This window comes from Carlito syrichta, unplaced genomic scaffold (genome assembly GCF_000164805.1).
Source record: "Carlito syrichta isolate Samal-C Ts95f unplaced genomic scaffold, Tarsius_syrichta-2.0.1 Scaffold305187, whole genome shotgun sequence".
In the NCBI taxonomy this organism is placed as follows: Eukaryota; Metazoa; Chordata; class Mammalia; order Primates; family Tarsiidae; genus Carlito; species Carlito syrichta.
In genome coordinates, this window is record NW_007249283.1 from 9883 (window position 1) to 33927 (window position 24045).

General features: G+C 34.2%; 1 protein-coding gene across 1 annotated transcript in view; it reads right to left on the minus strand.

The window, feature by feature from the left end:
* The window catches only part of LOC103263616 (sodium channel protein type 7 subunit alpha), a gene marked incomplete at its 3' end in the record, with an annotated part of 48909 nt that overhangs the window by 8483 nt on the left and 16381 nt on the right, over positions 1–24045 (minus strand). Inside the window, exons 8-14 of the mRNA XM_008061284.1 lie at positions 22232–22373; positions 18957–19163; positions 10922–11018; positions 9688–9926; positions 8135–8308; positions 6252–6608; positions 4012–4449 (exon numbers count right to left, since the gene is read on the minus strand). Of these exons, the coding sequence (XP_008059475.1) occupies positions 4012–4449; positions 6252–6608; positions 8135–8308; positions 9688–9926; positions 10922–11018; positions 18957–19163; positions 22232–22373 (1654 nt within the window). The remainder of the gene's footprint in view (positions 1–4011; positions 4450–6251; positions 6609–8134; positions 8309–9687; positions 9927–10921; positions 11019–18956; positions 19164–22231; positions 22374–24045) is intronic.

Below are 24045 nucleotides of genomic sequence, written 5' to 3' on the forward strand. Positions count from 1 at the left end.
ATCAGACAAGAGAAGGTAATCAGGGGTATCCAAATAGGAAAAGAGGAAGTCAAGTTATCTCTCTTTGCAGATGACATGATCGTGTACCTTGAAAACCCAAGAGAATCTGTCAAAAACTTCCTCCTTACACTGATAAAGGACTTTGGAAAAGACTCAGGATATAAAATAAATGTATAAAAGACAAACACATTTCTTTACACCAATAATAAGCAAACAGAAACCCAAATAAAAAGCACAATTCCATTCACAATAGCCACAAAAAAAAAAAAAAATACCTTGGCATCTTCCTAACCAGAGACGTGAAAAACCTTTGCAATGAAAACCAGAAAACACTGCTCAAAGAAATCAAAGAGGACACAAACAAGCGGAAAAATATTCCATGCTCATGGATTGGAAGAATCAACATTGTGAAGATGTGCATCCTACCTAAGGCAATCTACAGATTTAGTGCAATACCCATCAAATTACCAGCAACATTCTTCTCATACCTAGAAAAAACAATATAGTAATTCATATGGAAACACAAACGACCAAGAATAGCCAGAACAATCTTCAACAAAAAAACAAAGCAGGAGGTATCATATTACCAGACTTCAAACTTTACTATAAAGCTATGATAATCAGAACAGCTTGGAATTGGTTACAAAACAGGCATATAGACCAATGGAATAGAATTGAGATTCCAGAAGCTATACCTCAATTTCTCAACCAACCCATTTTTGACAAAGCCTCCACCACCTACCACTGGGGAGAGGAGAACCTATTCAGTAAATGGTGCTGGGAAAACTGGTTGACCACATGCAGAAGACTCAAATAAGACCCCTAGCTGTCCCTATACTCAAAAATTAACTCTAAATGGATCAGAGACCTAAATGTAAAACTTCAAATGCAGGACACACCCTTATGGAAATTGGAACTGGCATCCAATTCCTGAACAAAACCCAAAACCCACAGGCCATAAGAGATAAGATAGACAAGTGGGACCTCATTAAACTGACAAGCTTCTGCAAAGCCAAAGAACCATCAAGAGAGCAGGGAGACAGCCTACAGACTGGGAAAAAGTATTTGCCAACTGCAGGTCAGGCAAAGGCTTAACATCTTGGATCTACAAGGAACTGAAACATGCTGAAAAGAAAAAAACAAACAACCCCATTATAAAGTGGGCAAAAGATATGAACAGACACTTCTCAAAGGAAGACATCTGAGCAGCCAACAGACACATGAAGAAGTGTTCAACCTCACTAGTCATCAAAGTGATGCAAATCAGAACCATACTGAGATACCACCTAACTCCAGTCAGAATGGCAATTATCAATAACTCAAAAAATAACAGTTGCTGAAGAGGGTGTGGTGAAAAGGGAACACTCCTACACTATTGGTGGGCGTGCAAACTGGTGCAACTTCTGTGGAAAACAGTGTGGTGATTCCTAAAAGCTCTAAATATCAACCTCCCATATGACCCTGCAATTCCCCTACTGGGAATATACCCTGAAGCACTCTACCAAAAAGATACCTGCACATGTATGTTTATCGCAGCATTGTTCACAATAGCAAGAACCTGGAATCAACCATACTGTCCATCAAAAGTGAACTGGGTTAAAAAAATGTACATATACACAATGGAATAATATGCAGCCACAAAAAAGAACAAAATCGTGAACTCTGCAGCAACCTGGATGGAACTAGAGTCAATAATACTAAGTGACCTCTCACAGAAACAAAGATCTGAGTATCACATGTTCTCACTCATATACTGGACCTTGAACATCCACTATAATACTATAAAAAAAAAAAGACTGACAGTGGTGGGAAACTATGGGGGGGGGGAGGAAAAGGGAGGTGGAATTAATGGTAGTCAATATCTGTCTGGGGATGGGGAGACACCCCTTATCAACAAGGGTGCCTGAATAAAGCATATTTGTATACCTAACCTTAAACTGTACCCCACAATATCAAAATAAAAAATATTGATTAAAAAAAGTTACAAAACATGTAAAATTTGGTGTTAATTTTAAAATGTATAATATATATCCATACATATGTGTGTATACATATATATACATACATACAAATATGATCATATCTGTGATTGTAAAAAAAGATTGTAAGTGCAAACACTAAAGAAAAAAGAGTGTTGTATAGCTGAATTATCAAACCACATGTGATTATGTTTTATTCTTGACTTTTGGTAGATCACTTCTTAAGTACTCATGAACTACATTATCTAGAAAGTGTTGGATAAATTGAATTACAAATATAACTAAACATAAATAAATGAATACATCTTTCGTGAGTAGTTAACCAACCAATAGGACCAAATTATTATGTAGCATAAATGACTTTTGTAATTTCAACTTTTACAGTTATTTTAAGTTATAGATTTCCTGTGTATTTTCATACTCCAGATTTCTAAAGAGATTGGCAAGTTTCTGAGGATACTCCAACATGACGTGCTGTGGTAAATGACAATTTTATCCCAAAATGTATGAGAGCCAAAACCTTCAGTGAAGATAGAGAAGTGTATTGGGTAAGAATTTCTCCATGTTTTCTAGTAATAGTATTAATTAAAGGTAAATGAACCTGAGAATATTGGGCTTGTGGAGTGAAACATTTCTCTGACTAACCCAAAGATGCCTGCAGTAGGAAGGACCTTGAATAATTGAAACTATACTCCTGTTAGAAGACCAACTTGAGAAGTTATTGTAGACAGCATCTACCAAATGAGAAAAGGCCTGAGAGACAAGATGGTGTGAGAAATGTTGGGGACCTGGAAAAAGACATTTCCTTCCTTTCCTATGCCTGTGAATGATCTGAAATAATTCCTTAGTGAGGTCCAAAGAAAAAAGTCCATAGTGTAGATGTAATCTATATAGGTGTAGCTTTCTACTAAATCATACCTCCTACTAAGACATTATGCTCCCAGCAAATGGAGAAAATAAGACTGTTTCCAGTAGGGTATACGTTGTAGAAACTAAATGAAAAATATATATTCTTCTTCAAGAGTGAATCTGATTTTTATTTTTAAGCTAAAGTTTATAAAGTTATCAACTGTCATCCATAATTTGAACTGGTAATTTTTTTTACAATATTTTAACCCAACTTAATTATATATGTTATATGTTACAGAAGTCTTAGAGTTTTAGCAAGCAAGAAAAAAATCTTAGATCTATTCTAATTCAATCTCACATTTTAAAGATGATAAAGCACAGGGAAGTTTAGTGATTTTTTTAATCACACACCTTGATTTTAAAAATTTTGGTTTCCTAAGTATGCTTTGTATCACCCCAAATTACCTGCTTATCAATTTATAATATTTAGAACAGCTAATGTTTCCTAAGTGCTTAGTATATTACACACTGTTCTGTGTACTATAAACTATTTTTTCTTAATCTTTCTAAACCCCCTAAAGAGTAGGTATTATTTTATCCTCATTTACAAATGAGGAAACTGAACCTTAGAAAGTTTAAGAAATTTGGTCAAGAGCATTAAATCTGGAGCTAGGTGTGGTGGAGCAAGGACTGACTGAGCAATCATTTTTTTTAATACAAGGAAACTTTTATTTTCAATTTTCATCAAGAAATTTGCTGCGTTTGGTTCTTTTTCCTTTTTTTCCCCTCCACTTTATTTCATTCTAGCCACTCAGTAGCTGGGGCTGCTGGGCTCCTTGTATTAAAAAGATGCCAGCAGAGGTAGCTGTGTCTCGCACAGAGGCCCAGCCCACTATGAATATCACCCCTCAATAGGAGAAAAGGAAACAAAATAAACCAACACAATAAAACCAAAAAAAGGGAGAAATTCAGATCATTTTCTTCAAGTCTGGCAGAAATCTTCAGCAGTTTGTGTGCAACAGATGTTACTGTGGGGAGAAGCCAGGGTCCAGAAGGCCAGCCCACCAGCTCCCTGCAGGTGGCGCTGGCGCTACTGATACATGTCTACTTTAGCATTAATTTACTTCTTTATCAACAATACCGTATATCCACACTAAGCAATCAGGTTATTAAGACGACTTACCTCTTTGCTGCTTCCATCACCTGATTTGCTCTGAATCTCCTTATTATCCAGATTTTCTATATCAGATTCTCCTGAAGCAATTGGTACGGTTTCTGAGACACTAGGACTGTGGATAAGTGATTGACTCTCATTTTCTGTCATGGTGTTTTTCTCTGTGCCACTGCTTTTATCTTTATCCTTGAGGAAATCGTGGGTGTTGCTCAAATCAGAAAGAGTATGATCAGAAATATCCTCTTTCACATATACACCATTTACATGCTCTGTGGTCTCCTTTGGGACATTCTGTTTTTTGCATAGTATTTTAGGAAACAAATAGTTTATTCCTTTTTTAATGCTTGCCATTGCAAGCTGGAGATTTTTTGCTTCATTGTTCTCTTCAGTTGTTGCATCCTTGCATGAACTAAATGAGCTCACCAATGCCAGAAATAGGTAAATTATCTAAATAAGGAAGTAAAATAAGGCTAAGCAAGTCTCATTTTGTTTCCTTTTAAACAAAAATTTTGTTTAAAAAGCTGACTTGAAAATACAGTATATACTTTCTTAGCATTTTTCAAGAATATAATATATTGTCATTAACTGTAGTCACCATGCTGTACAATAGATGTCTTCAAATTATCCTTCCTATATAACTTTAATTATGTATCCTTTGACCAACACCTCCCCAATTCCCACTCCCCTCTGACCACCCTGGCCTCTGATAATCACCATTCTATTCTCTAGTTTTACAGAGTGAACATTAAGTGTTCTTACCACAAAAAGATCACTATGTGAAGTAATTCGTTAGTTAGTTATATCTAACCACTCCACAATGTATATATACTTCAAAACATTATATTGTACACAACAAATACATACAATTTTATATGTCACTTTTTAAAACAAATACATTTTTTAAAAAGGAAAAACTGACCAGAGATTTGAAAAGTGAAACATGAACTAAAATGCTATTAATTTCTTATTCATCTACAATGTGTCAGGTGTCAGTAGGGGATTTTATAGCCAAAACTCTCTTAAGTTCACAACATCCTATGCATTATGATTTGTTTGTCTTTTGCAGATGAAAAAGACAAGGCATACAGATGCCAAATATCAAAACTTACACAGATTAGACTGAAGTCTGTCTTATTTCTAAGCTTCTTTTCTCAATGAGCCAAGCTGTATTATCCAAGGTGAGAAAATGAATTGTTACTCTGGGCAGCTCACTTCACTTCTGTCCTATCCCTGGGAGATATGTAAATAGTTCTGCAAACTCATGAGAAATTGTTTGAGGGGAGAGCTATCCGTGGTCCTGACGAACATATCTACTGGTTTTCGAGGCATGCAAAGTTATTTTCTGCTAATGTATTTGTTTAAAAGAAATAGATGAGTGGTGAAAGAATCATTATTAATACTTGTAACTTATTTTGAAGCCAAGGATAGTGTATATTTTGACTTTCATTATCACTAAGAAATATGATCAAGGACTCTTCAGTTACCAGAGAATCATATTGCAATCTTGTTTGCAATTTAGAGCATAGATTATATTTTAGACCATTATACTGACTATTTGTAAATAAAAAAAATGTTTGAACACTTTCAGACACTCGTATTTTAAAACAGCTTTCAAAAATTTTGGACATATGTGAAGAGATGAGTTTCTTAAATACTAATCATTACTCTTTTTCTCATGGACATACATACTTGAAATACAAACCCTGTGTGTACTATGATTTTTTGAACTGATAGCCCAGACTGCTGCTAAGTGACTAATAGAATGGTAGCATATACAGTGTGAATATACTAGAGAAAGGGGTGATTCATGTCCAGGGTAGGAGATTTGATCACGCTACTCAAAGCAGTGAGCAATTTAAAACTTATGCAAGGTTTATTTTTGGAATTTTCCATTGTATGTGTTTAGATCACAGTTGACTATTGGTAACTGGAACTGCAGGGAGTGAAACTGTGGTAAGGGTGGGTTCTTTTAAGATCCCTTTAAAGTTCATTCAACATAAAATTTTTAATGAAATAATTTATATTTTGGGGGAGTAAGTCTTCAAGCACAGTGTGTATTTTACATTTACAGCCTATTTCAAATTGGATGATTGATTTCTCAGCAGATAATAGCCATATAAATGCTAGTGGTCACCATATTGGACAACCCAGTTATATAGACCACTGGATCTTACTAATTTAAATGATGAAAATATCAGAATACCTTATGCCAGTTTTTCAAGGAAAATGTAAAAGTATGAACTACTTACCAACAAGTTTCCAATTAAAATGACCATCATGTAAAAAGAAAGACACCGGGACTGGCCTCCAAACTTCATACAGTCCCATAAGGTCTCTATCCACTCTCCACAGAGTATCCGGAACACAAACAGGAGGGAGTGGAAAAAGTCATGCATGTGCCAGCGTGGGAGCAGACAGTCTTCGTTTATGTTGCAGATGTACTTTTCGTAACACAAATCAAACAGCTTCATGCCAAACACAGCAGAAAAGAAGAGGAACATGAAGAGGAGCAGGGCCAAGTCTTTCAGTGCCACCAATGAGTTACGAAGATTCTGCATCAGAATCTGAAATGTTGGCCAATATTTCCCCAACTTGAAAATTCTCAACTAATAAAGCAATGCAAAAACAACAAGAAACAAACAGCAAAAAACCTGATCAGTATTTATTAAAATGTACATTCAAAATTTTTATCAGTATTATGTACACATATATAGCCTTTAAAAGTTTAAGCATTACTAACACTAAATGCTGAATATTTATTTTATGTACAATTCTTAACGCATCTTACAAATTCTATAATCTTGTATACTGAATCTGTACATATCCTTTTCTAGGATGTACTTGTCAATTCCCATTCAACTGTACTCTAGTTTTATGTTTTAATATCTGGTAGGACAAGTATCTATTCTTTGTTTTTGTTTTTCACAATACATTGGATTTTTTTCCTCATTATGTCATACAGATGATATTGAAAGTCTGTCAAGATGTATTAAATTCCACTAAAGGCCCTATCAATATTTCCTTTTTAAAGTAATATATCAGAGACCAAACACAACATTCTAGGTTTTGTCTGATTATTCCCCTTCTTTACACTAGATTTTTGATTTCTATTTATAAAACATTATAAAAGATTACCTTAATAATTTATAAAACATTATAAAAGATTACCTTAATAATTTATAAAACATTATAAAAGATTACCTTAACAATTTTGATCACTATATCACTGTAACTTTACAGTTATTTAAAAACCATGCATCATTTTTATGTATGCTTTAACTTCTTGACTTTTTCTAGGATACAATTGGGTTTTTGGACTCAAGAGAATTTAAGCATCATAGATTTAGTCCACTAACCAGCTTTCCAGATATTTTGATACTGTCTTTTAGCACATTCTCTGCATTTGCCAGTCGTGTTTCATCCATAAGTCTGATGACATTATCCTGCATATGTATTTCTACTATTTATTAGAAAAATTTATGGATTAGGATTTAAGATAGGGTTCTGAAGAAGCTGCCCTCTAGGAAGTAATCAGGATAAGAGCAAATGAACTTAATTGTTCTTAATTCCTGCTACATTATTTCAACCTGTCACCAGAATGTGACAATGTATTATTTATCAAAAGCATATTTCCATAGATATCATTCTAATAACATTATTTCTTTGTCTAACTTTCTGAATCTCACCACCACCCTACACTACAGACACATACTGATTCTGGCCTAATAATTTTCATAATAACATTCTGCTGGCTTGACGGGTCTTCCTTTATATGCTACCTTTAGAAATACTTGCCTAATTCCAGTTTTTTGGTCAATATTAGCATTCCGCTTCTGATACTCTTCATGTCTTGCTTTGCAAAATTTACCTAGTTACCCTAACCCTGCTCTTCCTAAAACTATATCTCAAATTTGCTGCATATATGACCTTGTTTCCTTTAATGCTTTGGTCAAATAACAGCATTGGAAACTCCTTACTCTTTCTTGGGTCACTAAGCTCTTTATATATGGATCAATTCATTTAATAATTCCAATGTTCCAGTGGGATAGGTATTACTATTGCCCTATTTTATGTCTGAATAAACTGAGATAAACTTTGATAAAATAAAAATTAGATCTCGGATTCTACTTACAATCCTGAATAATCGAAAAAGAGCCAGTCCTTGAATATTTGCTAGATAAAGTTCTGCCAAGCCATGGAAAACAATTGCACTATCAAAAATGTTCCAGCCTACTTGGAAATATCCATATGGATGCATGGCGATTATTTTAAAAATCATTTCTGCTGTAAAAATTCCTATAAAAACCTAAATCAAAACAAAACACACGAGTGAGAATATGACTCCAACAGCTGTATCAGAATCTTCATACACAGAACCTTCATTTTTCACTGTCACATTCCACACAGCTCCACTCTCTAGATCTAGTTAGTTTTGGGGTCTGCATTACAAGGACAGACTTATACATTTTAAGTCTAATGCCACTGCATACGAATCTTCAATTATCTTAATAACATCCACCTTAAAGAAAACAAAAGAATATTTAAGGGTGGAAAATCTTTCAATTTTGAATTGTTCTTTTGGAGAATTGGGGTACATGTTAGGATATTTGATTTTTCATTCTGTGAAAGAATAAAAAATATATGATTCAGAAAAAAGTTAAAGTCAATCTAGGAAAACTGTCCCTTAAAAACTGTACCAGCAGCTGGGTGTGGTGGCTCACACCTGTAATCCCAGAACTTTGGGAGGCTGAGATGGGAGGCTTGAGCCTAGGAGTTCAAGACCAGCTTGGTCAACATAAAGAGATCTTGTCTCGACAAATAAATAAATAAATAAAAACTAGCCAGGTGTGGTGGTGTGTGATTGTAGTCCCAGCTACTCAGGAGGCTAAGTGAAAGGATCAACTGGGCCCAGGAGGTTGAAGTTGAAATGAGTTGAGATTGTGTCACTGCAATCCAGTCTGGGTGACAGCAATATATATATATGTTGGCAGAAATAACTAAATTAATGTTTTGGTATCAAGTAAATGTATAATTTGAAACTGGAAGCAGTTTGGAATTTTGTGTCAATACCAAGCAACAAAGCAACGACAACATTAATAAAAGCCAAGACATAGAAACACTATACAGTTGCTTGAATAGGAGTTATTTTAATCTCACAGAAATCTATTTTGTCTCCTGCATTGCATGTAAAAACGGACAGTTGGAGTTGGATCTCAAAAATACCTATCCAAAATGATAAGCTTTAATCTTAGGCAAATACAAATGGTTAGAACAGACAGGACAAAATGCTGTTGTAGTCAGGATTCAGAATCCAGCTGTCAGCGAAACACCTGTTTGTGCCTGTTACATCACTTCTGTCCTATTCTGATCTATGGAGTGATGGTACTAAGAGAGCATATTGGGGAAGGGAGAGGCAATGCATAATTTCCACTTAACTTGACCGTCAAGCAACTGACCAGGAGTTCCAAATTTAAATGGTAGAATTTTAAATTCCAGCTGTAAAACTATTCAATGACCAGACTTCCCAAGTGGGGGTGGTGGAAGGAAAGAGCATAAACACAACACTTCATCCAATAATAATGCATATTGTAGCATACTGGAGTTATAAAATGAAATATTGTGAATAGTGATTAATAAAGAAAAGTTGAAACTACAAATGGAAATAACATACAATGATAGTCTTACCAGGTTTCCTATGCTGAGAAGATTGATGGTTTGTTCACTCATTGGATAATGTTCCAAGGCCAAAAAATGTATGTTTAAAATTATGCACATAAAAAGGAAAAGATCAGTAAACGGGTTCATTATAATCCTATGGACAAACTCTTTTAATTTTAACCAACAGGGAGAACAATTCCAGATGAAGAAAGTTTTAGCAAACCCATACCAACACAATGGACATTTCTTTCTGGATTTTTTACATTCTGGAATGAAAGAACAGAAAAGTTAAATAGAAGCAAATTATTTGTTTACGTTCTCACTATAGACAATCTTGCATTTTCATCCAAAGAAGGATTTGAAACTAGACTTCTGATTTGAAATTATAAAGTAAAAATATTCTACACTAATCAAAAGCAACATGAAGTACATTTTCTCCACTGTGTTCAAGTTTGTTAAGTAATTGAAAATGATGTCAACTGTATATCAGAAGAAAAAGGTAGGAGTATTTATCAAGAAAACAAATATGGAACATAGTGTAGAATATTATGACTTAAAATTTCTGGATTTACATGCTTTACAAAATAATGCCTTTCATTATTGTCCATAATAAAGAATTGCTGGTTATATGCAAAAAAGGTAAAGATAAATCTAGAAAAGATCTTGAGATTTTAATTTTATATACTACAATCTCTATTTTTATTCACAAGCTATAACTCTAATATATTTTAATTTTATTTTAATTTTTTTTTTGAGTTGGAGTCTCACTCTGTTGCCCAGACTGGAGTGCAGTGGCCGCTCCCAGCCACCACAACCTCGACCTGCTGGGCTCTGGCGATCCTTCCGCCTCAGCCTTCCAAGTAGCCGGAATTACAGGCATGCTACCACGCCCAGTTGATTTTTTTATTTATTGTAGAGATGAGGTCTTGCTGCCCAGGCGGGTCTCGAACCCGCGGGCTCAGGCAATCTACTCACCTCAGCCTCCCAAAGGCGCGGGATTACAGGCTGAGCCACCGAGCCCGGCTTATTTTAATTTTAAACAAAAAAAATTCCTTGGTATTTGGTCACCCTTTCCAATGTTTAAAACATTGTGTTTCAGAAATTCTTATGTACTGTTCATCTTAATATTCTCATATTATTTCTTAACTCTCAGTTATTACCATCTAAGATTCTGAAGAAATTTCTGTATTTCTCTAAAAGTGAGTCATATGAATAGTATTAATACTTTCCATAGTAAGTGTCTAAATATTTTTTACTTTACCTTCTTTATGTCTGAGAGTGGCATCTTCCAAGATATCCACAGATATGCTTGTGGAAGTTGGTGATCTTTTCTTCATTTCTATTTGTGTGGTCTTGGCCTAAAAAGAAGTTTGATGGGTCTAATACTGGCTTCTCCCTTTGTAGGTCCAAGACGATAAGTGTAAGATATGCAACCTTATTGAAATACTGATTCTTACCTCCAGAAGCCTTTCTTTTCTTCTTTTAAACTGATACATAATAGTTGTACACAGTCTGGGGGGGTACATGTGATGTTTTATATATGCATACAATATATAATGATCAAATTAAAGTAATTGGAATACCTATCACCTCAAACATTTATCTTTTCTTTATGTTGGGAACATTCCAATTTTTATCTTCTAGCTATTTTGGACTATATGATAAATTATTGTTAACTATATTATCCACTAAACTGTCGAACAGCAGAAGTTATTCCTTCTATCTAACTGTATTTTGTACCTCTTAACCATACTCACCTCCACATCCCAGTCTTTGGTAACTACCCATCACCTCTACTTCCATAAGATGCACATTTTTTAGCTCCACATATGAGTGAGAACATTTGATATTTGTGTTTCTGTGCTTGGCTCTTTTCACTTAACATAATCACCTCCAGTTTCATCTGTATTATTGCAAATGACAAGATTTAATTCTTTTTATGGCCGGATAGTATTTCATTGTGAACGTATAGATACCACTTTTTCTTAATTCATTCACTCCCTAATGGACCCCGAATTGATTCCACATTTTAGCTATTATGAATAGTCCTGCAATAAACATGAAAGTGCAAATATCTCTTTGATACGCTTATTTACTTTCTTTTGGGCATATACCCAGCAGTAGAATTCCTGAATCATATGGTATTTCAATTTTTATTTTTTTGAGGAAACTCCATACTATTTTCCATAGTGGCTATACTAATTTACACTCCTACAAACAGTACTCCAAGTCCTTCATGTTTCCATAACTTACTACTCTTTATACTTACGGCAGAATTAAACTGGTTTAGTATTATTTGAAAAATGAATTTATATAACATGAAGGTATGAGATCAACTATAAAAACAGCAAAGACTAGAAAATGTTAGTGGTGTTATTAATATTTGATAAAAAATTCAATATGTAGTTTAGGATTATTGTCAATAATAATAATTTGATAAAAAATTCAATATGTAGTTTAGGATTCAGTCAGCAAACATGCTACTAAGTAAAAACAGAGTATTTTCCTAAATCTGTTTTTTCTCTTCCTTTAAGTATATGTTAACTTTATAACTTTATAAATTTTTCTGTATATCTGACAAAGGTCTAACATCTAGAATCTACAAGAAAGTCAAACGGACCAAAAGGAAAAAAACAAACAGTCCCATTAAAAAGTGGGCAAAAGACATGAATAGACATTTCTCAAAAGAAGATATATGAGCACCCAACAGACACATGAAAAAGTGCTCAACCTCACTAATCATCAGAGAAATGCAAATCAAAAATCACATTGAGATACCACCTAACCCCAGTAAAAATGGCCATAATTAATAAAACAAAACAAAAAACAACAGATGCTGGCAAGGGTGCAGAGAAAAAGGTATGCTTCTACAACTGGTGGTAGGAATGCAAATGAGTGCAACCTCTTTGTAAGACAGTATGATGATTTCTGAAAGAACTAGACATTGATCTTCCATATGACCCAGCAATCCTCCTATTGGAAATATAGCCAGAGGAACTCAATTTTTCTACCAAAAAGATACCTGTACACACATGTTTGTTGCAGCTGTATTCACAATAGAAAAAACTTGGAACCAACTGTGGTGCCCATCGAAGCTGGACTGAATTTTTAAAAAAATGTGGTACATATACACAGTGGAATATTATGCAGCCATAAAGAAGTACAAACATATGGACACCGTAGCAACTTGAACGGATTTAGAGTCTATCATATTCAGTGATCTATCCCAGAAACAAAGAACAGGGTACCATATGTTTTCATTCATAAGTGGACCTTGAACAATCATCATAATACTATTAGAAAGGGATTGGCAGTAATATAAGAAATTAATGATTGGCCAGGGGAAGGGGTTAGGATTGGCAGTTGAGGGAAACTGCCAGGGGAGAGAGGGGCACACCTTATCAACAAAGGTACCTGCATAATGAACATTTGTATACCTAACCTGGAATTATACTCCACATCTTAAAAAAAGTCAAAGTGATTTGGTTTTGTAATGATGAAATAAATATTGAAGAATATCAAGTAACGGGACAGATTTAAAACAGTTGTCTTGGATAGAATGTATATAATTCTAAATGAGTAGGACAGTCATAATTCCACATCTTTCTATTTCTTACATCTCTTGAGCAATGGGTTTTTTTGTTTGTTTGTTTGTTTGTTTGTTTGAGTTGGAGTCTCACTCTGTCAACCAGACTGGAGTGCAGTGGCCGCTCCCGGCCACCGCAGCCTCGACCTGCTGGGCTCCGGCGATCCTTTCGCCTCAGCCTTCCGAGTAGCCGGAATTACAGGCATGCGCTACCACGCCCGGTTGATTTTTTGATTTATTGTAGAGATGAGGTCTCGCCTGCCCAGGCGGGTCTCGAACCCGCGGGCTCAGGCAATCCACTCACCTCAGCCTCCCAAAGGCACGGAATTACAGGCTGAGCCACCGAGCCTGGTTGAGCAATGGTTTTAAGAGAACTTCTGCTTTGCTGGTCTTACATTGAACAGGCACTCAAAACTCCTTGGCTCTGATGTAAATATTAAAAGTTTTATATATTTATAACTATAACAACTATAGCCATAAATGTTTCTAGTGACCATGCATAAAATATTTGAATTTAAACTTTAAGAACAACTGGTGAAGATTACATTGTAGTGATTTCTAATAGTTTTTACATTTGGCGTACACAAAGTATAGCAATATTTACATACTTTTTAACTCAGAGTAAGTGGGTAAGACTCTTCTTGAATAGAATTAACTAACTTGTAGGTTGCTATTGCCCCGGCATTGAGAGATTCATGGTTGGGGCTCACTGATAACCCAACCCAATAACTGTGTTGGCAAGCTCTGTGGTGTATCTAAAGGGGCATAGTAGATATCAAGAAAATCATCAGTCATCTCACTCAGAATTAGTCAGGTTCCCTGTAATTTCTTAGATGCTAGAGCTAGAGGAGATTAAAAACAAAAGCACTACATACTGAATTTTACTGGAAAATTAACAGATTCTGAAGTTCTGCACATAGCTCTATTTCCTCATTTTTTTAATCAATAAAATCTCAGAATGTGAGGTTAGTTTACTTGCTTAAACCATTATTATTTCAGAAAGTATTTTTTAGCTGGACTATAAGCTTATATAAAATGTAAGTTATGATTTATACAATGCCACATTTTCATGAGATAAATTCAACAGATGTCTATTTTTTGTTATTAAGATTTGACATGGATTTCTCAGATGTATACTGTCATATGGATGATACTTTGTGATATCGTGACTAAATCCTTACTGTAGAGGAATTAATTACTTCTTGTGGAGTGATTCAGATAGTGAAATGATTGCTGAAATTACACCAAAGAACAATTTAGTAAAGATAATAGTCCCGGGGTGGAGAATGGGGCAAAGAGGAGGAGGCAATAATGTTATTGATATAGTCAATGCTAAATTTGTTACTAATTTGGCTTGAACTATGGATATATTTTATAATATAAAATGAATGAACCACATATCTGTCTATCAATACATTTATCTTAATGGAGTGCCCCAACTGAATTCATAAATATTGAAAGAATGCCCACATATTGGTTAACTACTAAGGATGTAACTATTTTAAATGAAGAATATTAAAATTCTCAACTCTTCTATTTTGGAAGTTTAAGAGTTAATAAGGGCAAATGCCTAAACTTTTGAACAATCCAACATTAAAACAAAACTGGAAAAATGAGTTAGGATTCTTCTCAAAATGAGTTTAAATTTTCTTTACAGGAGAGGCAGGAATAAGGAAGGATCTCACATTTACCTATGAATTTCTCACATTTACCTATGAATATCTGATGTGTTCATCTTGGACTTGGAGTAGCTCTTTATAGTGCAGTCACATTGGCCTTTTTAATCCTCTAACTCACCCCTCCCTCTCCCTCTACTTATCCTGGACACATTTTTTCACATCTCAGGTCAAGTGTCAGCGCGTCATAAAAACCTCTTCTGATTTAGTCACTCTTTATTAAAAGCTCTCAAAGCACCATGTCCCTCTGCTTTGTTGTACTTGCCACAGTTTCTTTTAATTTATTAAAATAGAAAATAATTTCATGACCCCTCATGTATCCAATATCTAAACTCAATAATTAATAACATACTATTCTTTTTTCATTTTTGTTTCACCCTACCTTTTTCCCAAAACATTTATTTTTAATCAAATTTCAGACATCTATACTTTTCAGATAAATCTTTTTATAAAACAAATTATACCATTATCTCAATCAGCAAAATTATTCATTCCTTAATATGATCTAATACTCAGGTAATACTCAATTTTATTTTGTTGCTCAGAAACATTCTGTTATAGTTGATCTGTTCTAATCAAAATACAAGCAAGGTCCACACATTGTGTTTATTTGGCAGGATTATTAATTATCAAGTAATTTAATTTATTTTTTTCTACAAGACCTATTTGTTAAAGATATTGTGTTGTTTACAACTATAAAATTTTCCAGATTCTTGATATGGCAGACTGTGTCTTTTTAGTGTAATTTAATGTGTTCCATCTCTTTCTATAGTCTCTGGAAAAAAGCAATTAGATTGAGGCCTATTATATTTAGCTCAAATTTCAGGGAAAATATATTGTGTATGTTGTTTAATATTTCCTATTTCATAACACTAGGAAATACATAATTTATTGTCCTATAAATATAATTTGATGTTTATGATAATTTTATACTCTATCTCCCCATTAGGCCATTAGCTTCATGAAGATAGACACTGTATTTGTATTTATTTAAATATGTTTACCTTTAGTACTTAGTACAATTTTTTAAAGTATTTTAATTATTTATATAGATAAGTTATAAGAATGCGAGTTGATATGTGGTAAATAGTTTTTCAAACTGTATGCCCATAATTTTATAGACCTAATTCTACTCCTTAGGTTTTGTCAAGAGCTGGCAATTCATAGTCAAGTTTCACCTGCAAACTGCGTAATTGATGGAATGATACCATTTCAGCACTGAGTCTCCAGAACAAGAAAGTAGTGAAGGATGATCCTCTTCCTTAGTGTTGAGAAATCAGATACCAATGAGTAAGCCTCAAACTCTGCAGCTGGAACTCCTTAATGAGGATTGTACTTGAGAATTCATGAGGACACTTTCCACACATCTGGCGCATAGTTGATACTCAATAAACATTGTATGTTGCTGCTATTGTTATTATTTTATTTTCTTTAAAGACAGTCAATATTAAGAATTTCATATTGATGGGTGTTTATTGGGACAGTTATACCTTCTTGTTTTCCCATATTTAGCCATTGCCTCTTTATAATTATTAATTATCAATTGAATTGTATAGGATACAACTATACAAATTTGAAATATCTGACTTAATATTGTGTCTTGCTCTACATTTCCTACTTTGGGGACTGAACTTCAATTTTCCCAGGTGAGATATTGGGGTAATTACTACACCTTAAAAGGTTGTCACAGTGAAAATGTAACAATGTAGTAAAGCACTTAGCATTGAGTCTGGTACCTAGCAAATAAACATAAATGTCACATAATATTGACGGTATTATATTGTTATGAGATAAATTGCTTCTAAAATGTGAATTTATACAAAGACAGATTTTTTTTTCTCCTTAAAATCAAGTGTTCTTAATGTGGATTGCTGAGTGTGATAGTATGGATAAAAGATATCTTTAATATGATATATAATACTAATATGATATAATAATTGTATTAATATTTCTTAATAATATTATTTCAATTACTTAGAATAATTTAAGTTCTGCTTAGTGTTTTGCATGAATTTATTTCATTTGACCCTCACTACAGCCTATAAGACTGGTACTATAATTATGTACATTTTACATATAAATAAGCTGAAGTTTTAAAAAGTTAACAGATTTGGCAAACATTGTACATCTATTAAGTGACTGAAATGGACTGACATTCATATGATGGAAAAACTATGCTTTTAGCCAGTGTGTCCTACAGCTTTTCTAGAATGTGAGAATATGAAGCATCTAAGCAGTCTCCCTATAATTCCAGAATTGGAACTGGCATCTGACCTGTCTTAAACAGACAATGAACTTAAGAGTCCTCAACATGTTCCATTTTCAATTATTTTCCCTCCAGTGATTTTATATGTATAAATAAAAAATATATTGCAAGAATGACTTATACTCTTACTTCCGAGAAAACTCTGAATGACAAAATGTTCTAGAACTCTTCCAGGAAAAGTAATTGTTTATAATTAAAATTTTAAAATTAAAACCAGATGGGCTTCATGAGATCTAGAGCTGAAAAATCAATGGAGGTATTGGGAAACTGGGAAATATCCAAGTTCTTCCCACGCAGAGTTAATAAAGCATTTCATCTTGGGATAAGAGAAGTATTGTTACGCTCTTGGATACATTTGAGTGTAGCCCTAAGCCCTTAAGTTTCTGAAATGCCACTTCAGAACAAGTTACACATTCAACATATCATTCAGGCCCTAATCTCTTTCAATCTGGAGGACCCTGAACTCATTTCTTAGAGACAGAAAGCTTTTGAAATTTGTTTTTCTGTGACTTACTCATGAGTGATATAATGGCAATGCTCAATAGCCTCTTTTTATGCATGTTTTCTTCATATTGCCCATAATTGCTTTCTATTCAATGGTATGCATGTTATGGACACAAGTATCAAGTCATTCAGTATGATACTACATCATGTCATTTAGGTCCTAGTTTTGGTACTGCAGTTTTCTAATGCTTCTTCACTGATGATGACTTAACAAAAGGGCGATATGTAGGGGAGTTAATATTTGCCTGTTTTTGACTTAGTAGGGATCTTTAGTATTAATGAACCTTTTAGGCAGCCTTAATGCTTTCCACTTCAGAATGTTTGTTGGCCTTTTATCCTTTTTATCCACATTATATGGGAGAGTTCCAAGTATAGTTTCTCTCTTTTGTCCTCTGCCTCAATCTAGACTCTTTTCCCATTTACTTTAAGGGTAGTTTGAGGAACAGGTGTAAGATTGCTAGGTCCTGCAGAATATAAGAAAGCTATTTATCATTGCTTTTCTTGGTCCTTTTTTTTTCTTTTAACACACTTACGGCACTGCTTAGATTCTTAAAGATAATTTTCCAAAACTTCCTTAATGCACTTCTGTCAATCTTTTCAGATTCTTTGATCAAATTGTTTTTTTCTCTATGAGGCTAAAAGTCTGAAGAAATATTCAAATATAACACAATGAATGTTGATAGTCACAGTAAAACATTATTACGTTTTATTAATCATGGATTTAACTTTTCTCGGGATAAAATAATTTTCTATATCATGATAGTAAATTTTTTGAAAGAATTAGAAAACCAATAAAGTAAACTATTTCTTCTTTTATAAGTTTAGTACTACATTTTTATCTACTCTTTTTAGTGCCTTATAATTTTTAAATCAAGAAAGGTACTATCGCTTTTGAATTAGACACAGACATTTTTCAAAATTAATTCTGATATGTTATCTGAAGGAGGTTTGAATTAATAAGCTATGCCTGCATTAAGAGTTAAGTTATGAAAAACATAATCTATTCAAGTTTATCAGCAGTAGTCGTACAGATTTTGGAACAAAAATGTGTAAGTTAAAGAAACCTTTAAAGATGCTGGTCACTCCTACTATAAGACACTAACAAAGGAATGCTATGTAGCAAAAGCTAGCCCTCTTATTGAAATAGTTTTTGATCCTCTGATCATGTGTCACTCATGAGCATGTATCAGATGGAAATATCCTCCAAGGCCTTGAGAAGAAATCTCTAGTGCTATGATTGTAAGAAGCATTTAAAAAATTATACCTTGGCTGCTTCATTTTCTTCTTGATGTTCTTTTATCCTCTGTTGAAATGTTGGTTCAATCATCTTCGATTTTTCAGCAGCAGTCTGGTTTTCTTCTTCATAGGCCATAGCAAGTATGCCCAAGAACAAACTTGCCATATAAAACGCAAACCAAAAACTTACCACAACAAAAAATACCATGTAGATCTTCCCAGAAGCATAAAGGATCTAAGGAGAGGTGGAATAAAAGACAAAAGATGACAATGTTATTTATATATTTGCATTCTCCTATTTTAATATAAAAAGTAAAATTCTGCAGTAAAGATAATTTGGTCACAGCAAATGAAAGTATATACTCTTGTTAGTATAGAATAGTGTACAGATTCTAGTTTGTCATTTATTTAAGTGTGAAACAGGGGCTAATGGTACCCTCTATTTCAAAGGTTTTGTATGAAGAGCAAATGAAACAGTGTACATGGAGATCTTAACATATGATAGGCACACAATAAATGTTAACTGTATTGTTTTGTTTTTTTTTTTTTTGAGTGGAAGTCTCACTCTGTCACCCAGACTGGAGTGCAGTGGCCGCTTCCGGCCACCGCAGCCTCGACCTGCTAGGCTCTGGCGATCCTTCCGCCTCAGCCTTCCGAATAACTGGAACTACAGGCTTGCGCTACCACACCCAGCTTTTTTATTTTTTATTTTTATTGTAGAGATGAGGTCTCGCTGCCCAGGCGGGTCTCGAACCCGCGGGCTCAGGCAATCCACTCACCTCAGCCTCCCAAAGGCGCGGGATTACAGGCTGAGCCACCGAGCCCGGCTTAACTGTATTGTTAAACATAACACTCTTACATGACAGTTGACATTATTTTGTTCGTTTATGTTCCCACAGTGGACCAAAGAGTACTCAGACCAAACAATATTTTTTGAATTATTGGAAAGTAATAATCTCGAAAACATGAGATGGAATCATTGCTAAATTTGCCTAGCCATAATTAGTTCAATTTAGGGCAATGCTTATGGTATAACCCGGATCAAACCAAAGCAAGCTCTATCTACACTAGTCCATAAAAACTTAGAGCACAATAATACAGGTCCTGAGAGCTCCAACATCAGAAGACTCCTAGACTGGTTTTCCATTTCACAGGTAGGGAAAAGATTGCTTTCAACCCAATGTTAACAAGAAAATTAGCATACACTTTTAGGGTTACAAACCAAAAGGCAAGACTTTTATTAGTATATAAAGTGATAGAGTTTATAAGCATTCACATATATTTTTTGCTGATTGAAATTTCATTAAGCATCTCTGTTAGATGTGGAGAACATAAAAAATAAAATATGACAAAATATATCTTTTTACCTAAGGATGATAAAAGTTATCAGCTAGTTTCTCAATTAGTTAATCTCTTAGTAGGGGAAACAGTTGGACAAGCAACTAAAATACCATTATCTAAGGAAAGTACAGTGGACTGTGAGATTCCAGTGGAGGATGTCCCTTATTCTGAAAGAAGGGCAATGGGGAAAAACTTAAAGAAGAAACCCTGGCTTTGAGGCATGGATTTCATGTGTGAGACTGAAGGCAGATGAATTCAGGTAGAGGGTGCTACACACATGGAAACAAGGAATTATGAGAAAAGTTCATTTAGGAAACAGCAAGTCTTTTTCTATACTCAAAGTGGAGTATATATTGAGATATTGTTAGAAAATAAATTACAGAAGAATGCAAAGACTAGATCTTAAAGGGCACTATGTATCATGCATATGGACTTTGTTTGTTTGGGTTGGGGCTGTCTAGACTGGAGTGCAGTGGCATAATCATGGCTCACTGCAGCCTCAAACTGCTGGGCTCAAGGAATCCTTCCAACTCAGCCTCCCGAGTACCTGGGACCACAGAGCATGCTGCCACACTCGGCTAGGTTTTTATTTTTATTTTTTGTAGAGGAGATGTCTTGCTATGTTGCCCAGACTGGTCTTGAACTTCTGGGCTCAAGCAATTCTCCTGCTTTGGCCTTTCAAAGTGCTGTGATTACATGCATAAACTACCACACCTGACCTGATACTGAATGTCAGTTTATAGGACTCTGAAAACCACTAAAGGATTTTTAGAAAAAGGATAACATGATAAGATTATTTTAGAAATAAGAGGCTCCTAGTGTTTTGGAGAAAACTCTGACACTTGTCTAAAAGATTGGAAAATAACAATATAAATACTAATCTAACAAAAATTTTAAAAACTGTAGTTTGCATTACAAAGTGTCACTTATAGTATTTTCATGTAGTTTCTTTCACCAAAAACACAATTGTGCTATATATGCTTGGTCTACTTCATTTTCATTTAATAAGATTTTATGAAACTTTATGCCCAAAATATATTACATTATCCTATCATTATTTATGATACATATACACACTTAATCCCCACAAATTATCAAGTCAATCAAAATAAGTATGTGTGTGTGTTTTAAGAAAGAATGTTCTCCTTTAATTATAAATGCCTTCAGAATTTAAAGTAATTTATCCAATATCTTTTGTTGCTAACTATTCTGCTATGATAATAACACTGTATATTCTACTGAGATGGAACATCTCTTCAAAGAAAATTGAGTCTCCATTTTAAAGAATATTATGATTTTTTGAGTAACCATGGCATACATGTAATTAGCTATGAAGACAGACTCAGAATTTGCATTTCAATCTCATTACAGCAAGACTTCCGTTACAACTGGAGCATGATAGAATATTAAAATGGATGAGAATAAATAATGTAATAAAAATAATAGAATATGTTACACATTCAATAAATGATGAATACCTGGTAATTTCATACATTCAAAATGTTTTAACTAAATAATTAGTACCTGGCAATGCTCTTTACTTAGTTAATATCAAATGTATAATATCACAGGCTTTGGAGTAGATTGTGATCTGAACTCTGGCAGGTTCATCCGCTATAACTTCTGGGAGGCTACCCCACCTCTCTGAATCTTAGTGTCATCATATAAAAAGCAGAAACACACACACACACACACACACACACACACACACACACACACACACACACATTCTGATCTTGCAGAATTGTTTCAAAGATTACATAAAATAATAAACACAAAATCACAGACCAGGCACAGTGTCCAGTATATAGTCAATAATTCAATAATTCTGGTTCTCTTTTCTTTTGTCTTCAAATTCTCTATGTGAAAATTTAATAAACTGTATTACATTTGACCATTATTTTAGAAGGAAGGGCATGGTGCCATTTCTTAAGTGCAGTGCAGATTTTTCTCTGTTCTTACCTGGTGATAAAGGGCTTCAGGGTAATCCTGAGTCATTAACCGGAATAGGGCAAGCAAAGCCCAGCCGAAATTGTCAAAATTTGTGAAGCCGTGATCAGGATTTATGCCAGCTTTTACACACGTATATCCTTCAGGACACTGACTAAAGAAGACAAAGAAAAGAAAAACTGCTTACTGTTAGGTGACTAAATGATTATGGCCAAATCATAAATATAGAGCATCTGCCCATGAATAATAGCTTCCTCTTCCACAGGGTGTAATTAGTCTTCTGCCAACAATCTCCATCCAAAAAGCTGCAAATGAGTTGGATTTTAAGTTCATACAACTGAACAGTGTTAATTCAGCTAAAATTTTAAAAAAGCCTCAAAAGTGGTTTTGGAAAGGCTTTTAAAGAATATTTTTTAATTGACAAATAAAAATTGCACATATTTGTTGTGTATAAACTGAGCAAATTGTTTTTTTGTTGTCTTAAGTCACTAAGAGGTTTGGAAAAACAAATACACGTGAGATGGTTAAATTAGGCTAATTAACATATGCAGTAACTCACATAATTATCATTTAAAATCTACTGTCTTAGCAATTTTCAAAAATACATTCGCTTTACTACTTAATATAAAAGAGGAACTATATACATGTCACAGTGAAAGAGTAACTGATGGAAAACAGTACTGATAAAAAAAATAAAACTGAAGTAGTTGAGGGTTTAATTTTGATATGATCTCACCTCAAACCCTTAGAGTCCATTATTAAGGGTGAGAAAACATGTATCAGGTCAATAATTTATAAGCAATATTTGCACTGGGTAGATTGGATTAAATATTTATTTCATTTCCTTGTAGGGACTTCTCATATTTTTTATTCTACTGAGGGGCCTTGGTATTGTAGTTGATTATTAGAGCAGTGGCCCAATAAATCATGCTACCCTCCATCTATGCTCTTGTGTAGTTCCCTCCCTTGTTATTCTGGGTTTGGTCATGTGACTTGCTTTACTTCTAATGGAACAAGCAGAGGTTTAAAAAGCATCTGTGCATTGGGGCTTTCTAAATTGCTGATCTATAGAATCTGAGCAAATTGCTTTTTTGTTGTCTTAAGTCACTAAATTGTGGAGTGGTTTGCCATGCAGCAAAGTCTGATTTCTATAGGTAAAACACTTCATGACTTTCTCGTCTTGCCTTAAAATATATCACTGTGTTCTGAATATCCATAACCAGGTGTCTGCAAAAAACATATTTCAGGTGATATTTGAGTCTGTCATGTATATAGCAGAATTAGCTGAAGTAGGATTGGACAAACACAGAGGTGGGTTCATAATCTGGATTTGAGAATAGAATGTGAGCCCAGGAGAAGTTGGGTACACACACACACACACACACACACACACACACACACACACACACACGCTCAATAAGTGAAAAAATGTCTACATCACTTGAAATTAACTAAACGATATAACTCATACTCCTCTCCTCCCATGTGTCTTTTGTCAATCTGGGCCCCGGAGTTTAAGAAAGAGCTGAGTCTATGGATGAGTGCCAAGTCATCCTAGCTGAGCAAAGCAACACAGGAAAAGTTTGTGAATCACATGCACTACTGAGAAGCACCCTGTTTCTACTTTCCGAATTATATTTTCACCCGAAATTATAGGACAATGAGATATGACAGTTTTGTCATTTCACTGAAGAATTATTTGCAAATACCGTTATTAAGAAAAACAAGCTTTTTATTAATGTAAGTTATAATCATAAAAGATATATAAGGCAAAAATAAGTGAAATAACAGCATATCTTTAATACTTATTTTCTTCAAAAGCTTCT